Here is a 12737-nt window from a genome sequence, read left to right as displayed (position 1 = left end):
CATGTGGCGAATGGGGTCCGTCAAGGAGGAATCTTATCTCCTATTCTTTTTAATGTATATATTGATGACCTTTCAAGACAGCTAAATGAATGTACAACAGGATGTATTGTGGGAGATCAAGTTGTGAATCATCTCATGTATGCTGATGACCTGGTTTTACTTGTTTTTTGTGTTCTATGTGTGTGTGTATGTTGGATGTGAGTGGACCATCTGAGTCCTTAATAAAGATTATTAATTTATTTTCGGACTCTCATTCAAGCACCAGACACACAAACAGGTTCTTTGATTGCACACTCGAGTGTCATCAGACTCACACTCTCAGTCGTAGAGAGACACACACACATCCCATACACGCAGTGGATGTCGAGTGAACTATAGCTGCTCAAGGACTCATGTAGAATTGGGAGTGTGTTGGGAAGTAAGAATATGTCACAAGTAAAATGTAACTTTAACATGCTTACTTTATAGGTGCCAGGTCCAGGGTTGGTGTTCATGGGGATTTTGAATCGATCTTCTCTGGAGGAGACCGAAGCCATTTGAGGGAAGGATTTCACTCTGAGGTTGTACTTGCCAGGACCTGATGAACACACACACACACACACACACACACACACACACACACACACACACACACACCATTGTAATATTTAACAGGGGACGGAAAGAGTGGTGTTTGCCCACAAAAACACTTACACCCTACATTTATCTTAAAAGCTATAGTGCAGAACTTTTTCATATAAGTGAATATCGGTTACATTCAAGCCATGGTCAAATGAGTAAACACAAAGTTGATTAAGCCTATCAGCTCCACAAAACTCTCTGTCAGCGTTTACAAGAGCAGGAGCTCAGAAAAGTCCAAGTCAAGTCAACTTTATTTATCTAGCACATGTATTACTGCCAAGGCAGACCAAAGTGCTGTAAAGTACAAAGAGTAAAACAATAGACACAAATACATCATAAAGTATCATGTAAAAAGGAACATTAAAAGTAAACTTTAAGATATTATAAAATAACTACGTAGAAAAAATTCCACAGAGATTTTCAAAGTACAGGCCCCACCGGCGCTGACCGCAAGCCCCGCATCCTCGGGGCCCCCCGTCTGGCCGGCTCAAAAAGCTTTCTGAAGACGAGTTTGGGGGCGATCGAACAGTATATGTCGTGGCAAATCAGCAGCAAAGGTCCGCTCTTGCAAAGACGTTTTGGTCAATGGCGGCCATGTTTTTAGAGCTATCTCGCTAAAACTGTATACACTGCCATCGGTGTTTGAGTGTGTGTATAAAAATGATATGTAAAGCGCTTTGGAAGCGCATTGTGAAGCGCCTTGTGACCCTGGTCTGTGAAGGGCGCTCTATAAATAAAAGCTTACTTACTCTATAAATAAAAAAGCTTACACGTGTGTATGTCAGCCCCCTAAAGGCCAGGACACACCAGTCCGACTACCCGAAAATGGAGTTTGCCGATTCAGGCAACTCCAGGCTTCCCGTCGCGGCCAAAAAAGTGCAAAGAACACACCAAGACGACTGCTGACTTACCGTACGCTATGCGCTTGCGCGGGACGTAATGTCTCCATAACAGCAGGCGGCGCTAATCTGTATATTGTGGCCCGAAAAAATATGGAAGCCGGAAATGATGGGACGGCTCTCTAGACCATAAACATAGATAGAAATATGTATTTATATTTATGGACCATAAAGAGCACCATTTTAGCAGAGAAAATGCAAATTAGGGAAGAAAAAAAATCATGGCTGACCCCTATGGTCCAAGAGGCTTTATTGTGGAGCACCATGAGCTGTACGTGTTTAATACATTTCAAATCCATCAGAGTAAGGGGGAAAGAGGCGTGGCCTGTCAAACATTGCCTAAAGATCTGTCATTTCATTGGTCCATTTCATCACTCAATTTGGCCCACCTGATTGTGTTTACCTGCTCGATTTCAAGTAATGCAGCTCAGGGTTTACAAACTTTTGCACATACAAAAGTTGGCAAATCATTTGTTTTGTCTGTTTTAACAATTGATTTCCGGAAAAGAAAAATGTTGAATTGATAAACAGACATCTGTTATTTCATATAAAAAATACTGGTATTGATAAAAATGAACTAGTAATGGTTAAAATAAATACAATTCCAAAAGGCTCAAGGGGTTCACATACTTTCAAGCAGCACTGTATATGTCCCGCACAATTATATAAAGCATTGTCAGTCTGCAGAGACTTTGTACTATGTGTGTTTGTGTTTTTTTGAATACTAAAATGATCTAACCAGACATTACAAGAAATGTGGTTTCAGGGGACCCAGCATGATGAGGAATATAATGTTCCTAAATGTATACTGACCTGTTCATACATGCAAATTGAATGTACTTGTGTGTACTATGCCCATATCCATATGTGTGTAATATGCCCATATCCATGTGTGTGTACTATGCCCATATCCGTGTGTGTGTGTGTGTGTGTGTTTATGTGTGTGTGCCACTATTGCAAACGCTCCAAATCTATTTATATGCAAATTGGATTTTGGTTAAACGGTTTGGGGTGCCTCCTGGGTTGAGTCCCTTGGTGAAATGGGGCTAGTCATAAATTATCCAAGTAAGTCATGAATCTATCAATTTTGAAACAACATTCTTCAATGGGAGTGTAATTGAGGTAAATATTAGGTTATAGGGCCACAGAGAGGGAGCTTATTCGGCTGTACAGTTTCTGAATGTTCATGATGAAAAGGATCATTGGATAGGCAGATAGATAAAAAGAAAGAAGAAAAGTTAGAAGAAATGCACAGACATGTATGAACAAGACTGGTATTTTTCTGAGACATTTTCAGCATTTTCTGGGTGTATTTGATACCTGGTACACTGGGGTCACGTGGCTGGAAGAAATCATCTCGCTGTGCCGTAGAGAGGAAGCAGCTCTGACGTCTCTTAGCTCCTTCACTTCTTGGTAGTAGGTAAGGGCGGCTATTAGCCTTCTCAAATGTCTCAATCACATTGTAACTGGTGGATGGAGGGGAATCCTGTGCAGAGAGGAGAGGACAAGCTATGTGTACATAACAGGATTAAGAGTCTACAGCATAGATTCTATATAAAATACTACTATAGGTCTACAGTCAAGCCAGCAGCTCTGTCAGGTTGGGTAAATGCTAACTTACAAGTATAAGGTTTACCATTTTCACCATCTTGATTGGGGCGCGTTGGCATGATAACATCTGCTTATGAGCAATAAAAACATGTTACAGCTGAAATTAATGTGAATGTTAGTTTTTTTTAGGTAATTATCCATGAACCAAAGTATTTAACCAATCAGAAGATTCCCAAACTCATAATGATTCCTTATTTGGAACCCCAAATGTATCTGTACCAATTTTTCAATAGCTGTTGAGACATTCTATGTATTTGAAAGAAAGAATGTATTATTAAATTGGTGAAGTTAACAAAGGTTGAGTCACAGACATAGTCACAATGGTCGAATGTCTGACAAGGTAACATACAATTACACATCCAAAATATGGAGTTTCTAGGGTCACCTTATTAGATTACACAACTGATAAGTCAAAACAATATGGGGCACACCCTCATTATGAATAACAAATGACCCACTCTCATATCTGTTTTTAGAACACACTTGTTATATATCACCCACAGACACAGATTCATGTGTGAATAAGTGTACAGACGCAAGGGTTGTGTTATGAATGTCACATCATCTACATGCAAATGGCGACAAATACGTCACACACACACACACACACACACACACACACACACACACACACACACACACACACGCACACACACGCACGCACACACACATCTTCTCGGTGGTGCAAATGAGTGGTTGGCACACAACTGGCATTATGCTGCTGCTCCATAGAGGGAGAAACAAAGATTGGAAATATGGGCAACCTATCACAGGTAATTTCAGATAATAAAAAAGCCTCCATAACAAGGACATTACATTCTTAGTCATTAATGAATTCTTCATAATTAAGAGCTAGTTCACAGAGGCACTCTTGGTGATGTGAACATCATGTACAGGATCCCAGTTGTAGAAATTGGGTCTGAAAAGGAAACTGGGTGAATCATGTCATCACCTGGTTAGAAAACTTGCAGGAAAACCTTCAGCAGAAGAGTCTGAGTTACTGGGGATTTGTCTTGTCAGTGGGGCTTTGAATAATTGATGGCGAAGGCTGAATATAGCCCCACGATCCATTTGTCCTAAACATAGAAGAGCTGTCATTTACCTCAAACTGTCATTTCCCGACCGCAGTTTTCTCCTTCTCCTCCTCGGTAGCCGTCCATCTTCAATCATTGCTAACCTAGGCCATTTAGCTTTTCATTATAGACACAGTGGGAGGAGAAGGAGGCAAGCACAACATGTGCAAGACAATACAACCCCACACACAGAGAGAGATAGTCAATTTACAAGCATACGTGCGCACACACACACACACACACACACACACTGATTCTATGTGATATTGAAAGTCAAAAAAGTAAGAATAATTGAATGATGGTGAGGGAAATGTGTGTCACCTTTTACTGAATCCCGTGGATTCAATACACACAAACACAGACATACACACACACACAAACACAAACACACAGATACACACAGGCACCTGTGGGCACACATCTGTCACAGATCTATCTAACAGTGCAGAGCAATCATCCTCCAAACTCTGCAACATAATGTGCACACGCATACACACACACACACACACACACCCACACCTGTCGGGGGGCCCTATAGTCCTCAATATGGAGCAAACCACTGTTCACAGCAGCAGTCATCACCTATTGACAGCACTCAGGCTGTATTTAATTACACACCCTGGACACTTAGACAGCTCAATACTTATCTTCCTACATACACACTAAGAGACCCACACATAAGACTGCACACACATTTTCCAAACGATTCAGTCACATTTGCCCTTGACTGTCTGCAAAATAGCTCAGAGAGCATATAGCATACAGTAGATGCCAGATATAAGCATTCGTGGCAGGCAGGCAGTGTCACAGAATAACTGTAATTAAATATTGATGTGATGCTAGCACCAAGAAAGATTGTCAGACCTGAGAGTATTTTTTAATAAAAGTGGAATGAGAAGAAATTGACAAAATATGACAACTTTATATTCTTTGAGGCATGTACAATGTAAGGTATAAAATTAAAGTTATAGTTCCAGTAAATGACAACAAATCAAGCCTATTGTGGTCACCATAAATATTAAATGAATTAACTGGTACAATCTAAATTGAGTTAAAGGGTACAATGGGGGCTACTATTTAGTGCTATTTCTCACAAAACATTGGCAAAGTCTGCAGGCGGTTCAATGAAGGCTGTAAAACCCACCTTACCATACTTTTTTACTTCATCCACTCACTTTCACTAATGATTAACTGATTGCCACATTGGACTTTTGTAGACATAACAATTCCATTTGGAAAGCATAAGGTAAACCAAACTGAACACATCCTGTAAAGAGGATGAAAACAGGATTGTCCTTGTACAACAAATGTCTTGAAATGTTATTAAAAAATTTGAGCCTGATATCTTTATTATTTTCTATTATTCACATAAGCATTTACTGATAATTTATGCCCATTTTGTAATTGATTCAAGCTAAATGAATGTGCAGAAGTAATTGTTTTCACCTTCGGGTATAATCAAGCAAAATTAGGCAATAATTGGCATTTTGTATGTATACATTTTGTTAAGGTTAAACTGTAAATATACGTACCTTTTAAATGTATTGTGGGATTGTCTATTTGTCCTTCACTGTATCATGAAGGTGGTAAAGACCATAGGTGTGTACGTATATCAGGTTTGTTTATACCTAAATACTAGGGATGTCCATGGTTAACTGGTTAACCGTTAAGAAGATCTTTAACTGGTTAATACTAAAGGTTAAACTTTAAAAAAAAATTAAATCATATTAATTTCTCTGAAATCCGGACTCTTATTTTGATATTGCTAAACCAAATGTAAGAATGCCAACTGTCGGTAAAGAATGAAAAGAGTTGTGTAGGCTACTCTCAACTTTATAATAGGTCCATGGTACACTCCCAGAAAGATAGCCAGTCACAACCATAGATAGTGGTCACAACGTATGGTCACAACACTCCCCTGCCATGTGTTTGTATAATTTAATTAACAGCGTGGGCTCCCGCTAGCTTAACATAGCGCTAGCATTAGCCTTCTTGAGGTGTATGCTGTCCTGCATCTATCACCGTCTCAGTGAGTTTGAGTGTGAGATAGTGACAGACAGGCAGTGAGTGCCCCTGCACAGACAGAGAGAGGTCTGCCATGCTTGTGTGCGAGGATCAATAGCGAAAATCCGTCATAAACAAAAGCGTAAAGTACCGTTATGCAGTACTGATAACGTCGGAGCTTATCAATACTACGGTATTTCAAAATGTTGCCCCGTGCTCAGCACTACTTAGCACCGGGTTTCGGTAGGCTACCCATCCCCTAAGCCTGTGTGTGTGTGTAAATGTCCCTTTTCAGTCACTTATTTCACTTTCTGCTCCTACATTCGCATACTATACCTCTTCTCACAACAGACAAGGTGCCGCGTGAATGTCAAAATGTAGGCATTTAAATTGGCTGCTGGTCCCTGAATTGTTTTTAAATTAATATGCCGGTCCTTGGAACAAAAAAAGGTTGGGAGCCCTGCTATAATGTTTCATGTATTTCACTATTAATAGGCTACATTAAATCTTAACGGTTAACCGGTTAATAACCATTCATTCTTGTGGTTAACCGGTTAAAGAAAAAATTCTAAATGGCCATCCCTACTAAATACAGATTACTTTCATCGTGTATGGGTTCACCACCATGGAAACCTTCAAACTATACTGCCCCATCATTAACATAAGCATATTCTCCGTCCCATGGCCAGCTTCATTTGAGTGAACACAAAGCCAGATGTTACTTGTTATATTCGTATAGCCTTTCTTGCACGTCATGTTTCTCACACTAAAGGCCACTCAAGTACATCTGACAACCGCCATACTAATGATTTGGCTTAGTATATAAAGTGACAGCTTTTGACTAATGGCCAAGTTTAACACAAGAGATGTGTGCATGTGTGTGTGTGTGTTTGTGTGTGTGTGTGTGTGTGTGTGTGTGTGTGTGTGTGTGTGTGTGCGTGTGTGTGTGTGTTACAACTACATTCCATTCTTCTTTGTCTCATTACTCTTTTAAGACTTTCATTCTTCCTCACAAAGCAAAATGCTATTTTCAGCCAATATTTCGATTTTACAGATCGCTGTACTCCAGATAATATTCTTAGCGGGGGTTTGTGTGCCAATGCATGTGCTTGTCTGTGTGTACATGCACACATATGTGTGTGTGTGTGTTTTTGTGTATGTGTATGGGTATGTCTGTGTGTGTGTGTGTGTGTGTGTGTGTGTGTGTGTGTGTGTGTGCGTGCGTGCGTGCGTGTGTGTGTGTGAGAGAGAGACACATCTACCCATGACATATTCATATTCTCACTCGTGTGCAGTCATTAATGGCTCTGCTTCCACTTTATCTTTTATCTCATTTTATCTACTCAGGTTAAAAATACATGTGGTGGTTTGCGTTGTGTTACTGACACAATTCTGATCACTGAAGCTAAGTTTTGAAAGGTTGAAACTAGTCTGAGGCTCACAATGTATCCAGTTGGGAATTGGTTTGCAGTTGATGCTCTATGCCTTTAAGAAATGTATGCAGACTTGAAAATAAAGTCTAATGTTGCTGTATTCCCACTATCAAGGTTGAGACAAAAACCTCACAGGTACCTTGTGTTTTAAAAAGCTACACATCCTTAAAGTGGCTATTGCACGGACCCTACACTTTGTCCTCAGTCTTGCTGGCACACTATGGAGATAATGAAGAGGTTGGATATCCCCATTTAGAGTCTAATAAATAATAATGGTTACTTAGGCTCTGCCTTTTAAATCCAGAATGTCACAAGAGGTTTATCTGTTCCTCTTAATGGTGAAACTTACTGGCAGGTGTCCAAAAATACTGCACCATCAACAGACTGCTATGTTTGCAGCTTGGTGTAGCGTGCAACTAAACATTTACATTGTGTTGGGGGTAGGGTAGGGTAGGGTAGGGTAGGGAGATGTTGTTTACTTTTTATTATCAATTGTCCTAAATTCAAACCAAACCAACCAACCATTTGACAAAATATACTAACCAATACATTGGGGAGAAAAAGAAGAGGGCCAATACCATTATCACTGTTATAATTTGTCTTTCTTAATTTGTTAACTGCCTGTGCATACGATTTTTAAGGTAAAATAGGGTCTTTACACATAACCAGACACTGGTTACCAAACCTATTACATACACAGAAAAGCTCTGCTATGTGGTGACGCTTTTTTAATAAAGCATTTTTTGTGCGCTTCACTTTGACTTTGTGTGTTGCTTTGTCTTAAGTAACAAAATATGTCGCAAGTATTTAAATGAAAAGTGAAAACAGCATCTGCTTGTTTTCTTCCCAGAATAGACCGACTATGTCGTTCTGTGGCACAAGCACAGCTGGTGTCTCATCATAGAGCTTGATAGCCATCTGTCTGATGCTAGTAGAGGAGGTATGGCTAGTGTCATAAGGCCTTAATGAGGTTTTAGACAGGTCTTCAGTATAGATGGAATGACAGAGGGAAACCATATGGGTCCCATTCGCCTCCTATTCGCACTTTATAGGCAGCAGTTAGTCTAACAATTTGCTGACAGCTCCAGTTTTATGCAGTGTTTTGTAGACTTGTACGACTTGGTTTGTGCATAATTGTATTTCTACATTGCCCAATTTGCTTATTATCTCCATGTCTTCTCATTTAGTTTTTCTTGCCTTTTGCATTTTTTGCATCTGCTTTTAACCCCACAAATTCCCTTTTGTCTTCATTCTTGTAAAAGCTCAGTTCTCTCATTTCACCACATCTGATCAGTGAGGAAATATTAGTTTAGATATGAGCCAGAGTGAGTTTAAACCCAGACCCTTTTAGGCCTTGGCTCTGTAACTGTTGCCCTGTGACTGATTTATACACAGTAGTAATCTGTAAACTGTGCATGGAGTCTGGCAGGTGTATAAACATTGACACCCATAGCTGGGTGCCTCCTGAACCCCCAGCCATCCAGCAGCGGTCCAGAAGGCCAGGCTGAGGAAAAGCCCAGCCCAGTCTCTCCCCGTCGCCCCCCGTCTACTGGCCGCCTGCCTGGTTGACTGTCTGCTTGGCTCCTAAAATCATCACCTGCTACTAAACAGCTGTCTGTAACCAAACACACACATAACACACAGCTGCTGCATAAAAATGGGGTGCATGCCCACACCTGCATATGGGTACACACATACACACACAATCCACTATGCACACAGCTGCTGGCCACAGCTGGTGCCCATACTTTGGACGGAGAAATATACATGTACTGTAGGCATGAAGCTGCACACTCTGGACACATCTGCGTACCACATGTGTCTACTTCAGCCACACGAAGAGTGGCTAAAGAGATTGATTAAATTAAAGTGAGACAGATAGTGCCGAAATGGAGCACAAGACAAGCAGAGAATATAAAGGCAGAAAATCTGAGTACTTGAAGCTGAACAGAGAAGAAGAAAATCTACCAAAATTGAAGCAGAAGTAAAACTCAATGCTCATAATAAACATTGACAGTATCAAATGAAAGGAACTGGCCTGGTCAAATTTCACTTCCTCTAATCTAATCCAAAAGTGGAAAATTAGTTTGTAATTTGTTTAAATACTGATCTCTACTCTGGGCAGTGCCTCAGGTGAACTGGTAACTGCTGATGATTCCATTATTCTCGGAAAAATAAATACAAATGGGATTTAATCTCTCACACGCCACTGAAGATTTTAAAAAAAAGAAAAGAAAAAAAGGTCGATACAAATTCAGTTTGATGAACGGAGCGTGTTGCTGATTCTGACACTGCACAGAAAAGGTGCATCTAAAAGTCTCCAGTTATCAAACGTATGTTACTTTACTTCAACTACTACTGTATAAAAGCTGACTGTATTTTTCTTGATTGGTTTCCGTTTGTGACTGTTTTCCTAAACATGAAACCCGGATTTTCGCCGGAGACAAACATGGACACTGGCTACCACTGCGCATGCAGGAGAGGTGAATGATGGTTGGCATTCAAATTGTGACACTAATGAAGCATAAAGTAGCTATTGCTTAACAAAAACGCTTGCTCTGGAGTTGGGCGAATGTGGGAGAAATCCTGTAGCGTTTATCCACCTTTACTTGTAAAATGTATTTTATTTTGAGTCACAGGCTGTTTTGGACAAAGGGCTGTTTTCCAGTTGACTTGTTTTATAACAGCGAGACAGCAGGGGAGGTAACAATAACCAGGACTTCACAGCAAGAGAGAGGAACAGAGGGAGAGGGAGAAAAAGAATTTCAACAGGGAGTATGTAATCTTTTCCTCCAAGCGATAACTTAGAGAGCATCCACACATCATAAAATCTCAAAGTGCTACACAGACAACTTCTCCATCTGTGCCCTATTCCACGTTTTAAGACTCACTTGTTATGCTCCGTCTTTTCTCCATCTTATCGTCTGTTGCTCACGCATGCATGCTCATTTATTCCAGTCGCTGAACCTCTTCTTTTACTGTCTCCACGGTCACTACTTTCACTTATCTTTTACTTTACCACCCCGCCCCTCCCCAAGGTTTCTTTGCAAACAAGGATAGATTTGTAACGTACTAGTGCTATTCAAATATGTCATCATTATATTTGTATTAGTTATGAATAAGAAAACTGACATGAATTGGGAAATTCATGCTCCCCCAGAAAATTAACTCTTTCCATATGAGACACTCCGCACCTCTTGACACAAATGTCGGCAAAAAGAAAACACGAAAAAAATTACACACTTTGTCGTCATGGTACCAGTAATTATCGCATGTTTTGAGGTAAGCGAACAATGATAGTGAGGGTGAAATGTAACAAATGTTTAGCTGTCGGTCGGAAACAATAAACAAACAGCCGCGTTCCTGTGTTAAAGTCAGACGCGCTATGTTGACACATCTATCTCTACAGATTTTGTGGCGCTATAAGAACATCACATACCTTCTCCTTCACTCTCAATTGAAATGAGAAATTGGTATTCCCGCTTGGGGCCCTTTATCACTCTGACAAAAACAAATGTTATGTTTGGGCATTTGCTGAAACAACTTATACTGTTGTTTTTCTTGGTAGGACAGTATTGAAGAGAAAGGCTGCACCATGCACAGTAGAACATATAAGTCAAATACGAGCAGATATTCAGCAGGAGCAGTTAAAAATGACCACATTACATTACAGGAGACAGGTAAAACAAGAGGGGATTCAATCTGACAAAGGACCATGCAAACAAGAACAGACAGGGCAAGTGTGCAGTGACTAATTATGGCAGGTCTAATTTTATCCCAGCATTAAAGCCCCTGTAAACCCAAATCCACCAATCCTTCTAACTATTGGGACTTTGCATGATATTAAGCATCTGAAAAGAGTTAGGCATATTTGTCAATCCAAATGAAAGATATTATAATTTCAGTTTGATAATCTTTACAGAAATTTGGTTTAGATGAGGCAGGCTTATTACATAATAAGTATTTTGAACCAATCGCGGCATTTCTCTGCCCAAACGTTCTATAAAAATTGTTGACTGTTCCAATGGAGGCAGTAGGGGTGTGAACGTTTGCAAAAATGTCTAACCGTGTACACGACGGAATTGTTTTCGGGTACACGGTTAACCGTGACGTCATTGTCCTTTTGCGCCAACACACACATACGCGTTCGTTTGCCTGTAAACACACAGTTGACATGAACTACACTCGTTTACACACCTCTTATAATAGGTCCATGGTACACACACACACACACACGTTCGCCTGTGATGTGTTCGGCGTCATTATCGCCCTTCATTAATTTCCTGATTAATATAGCCTATCGCTTTCTTCATGTCCACGTTTATGCAGGTTGAACAGGTGTTATAAAGTTTGGGCTACTTACGCGCGTAGTTCACGTCAACCGAGTAGCTTTAATCTTTAGGTTATCTTTCATCACTCGTCCGTGGCTGTGACTCGAGCCCGAGCACGGCGACTCCCCGTGTGTGTGTGTGTGTGTGTGTGTGTGTGTGTGTGTGTGTGTGTGTGTGTGTGTGTGTGTGTGTGTGTGTGTGTGTGTGTGGGGACAGACAGATTCGGCAGACTAGCTTTTATCCTCCCCAATTAGTTTATTCGTGATATAAAGTCAATAAATGCGTGTCTCCAGAACATATTTAAAAACTTTGAAAAAAAAAATATTAAAATCAGATTTTCAGAAAGACGTTTTGACAGCTGTGTCTCCTTTTACTAAAGTTTTTGTAAATCTAACCCCAGCATTTATTTATTTAGGATGAATGGAGTAAATGGAGAAGGTGCTAATCCTTCAAGGTTTTAAGAAGAATAGAGTTGAGTCTAAGGGTGTATTCACACCTGCCGTGTTTAGTTCGGTTGAAACAAACTCAGGTACACTTCCGCTTTCAGAGTGCATCTTTCAGGCAGGTGTGAATACAGCAATAGCACTCGGGGGCGGAACAAACAAACGCTCCGAGACCCACCCAAACGAAAACAACAATAATTTGATGTTTTTTTTCTTTATTTATAGGCTAGATGTAGGGCTATTTATTTATTATTTTTAACCCCATATCATATCAAACTGTAGATCATGCAGTAGTCCACCTGATGTGTAACTGAATATTGCT

At 40.2% G+C, this 12737-nt stretch overlaps 1 protein-coding gene across 1 annotated transcript in view; it reads right to left on the bottom strand.

Annotated features, from left to right (window-relative positions):
- The window catches only part of stpg2 (sperm-tail PG-rich repeat containing 2), a gene marked incomplete at both ends in the record, with an annotated part of 54898 nt that overhangs the window by 10745 nt on the left and 31416 nt on the right, over positions 1-12737 (bottom strand). The window contains 2 exon segments of the mRNA XM_080035187.1: positions 462-577; positions 2841-3006. Of these exon segments, the coding sequence (XP_079891313.1) occupies positions 462-577; positions 2841-3006 (282 nt within the window).

Source organism: Ammodytes marinus (genome assembly GCF_949987685.1).
Source record: "Ammodytes marinus genome assembly, chromosome: 2".
NCBI classification, from domain to species: domain Eukaryota; kingdom Metazoa; phylum Chordata; class Actinopteri; order Uranoscopiformes; family Ammodytidae; genus Ammodytes; species Ammodytes marinus.
Note: the sequence above shows the minus strand (reverse complement) of the source record. Positions and strands in the feature narration are given on the sequence as shown.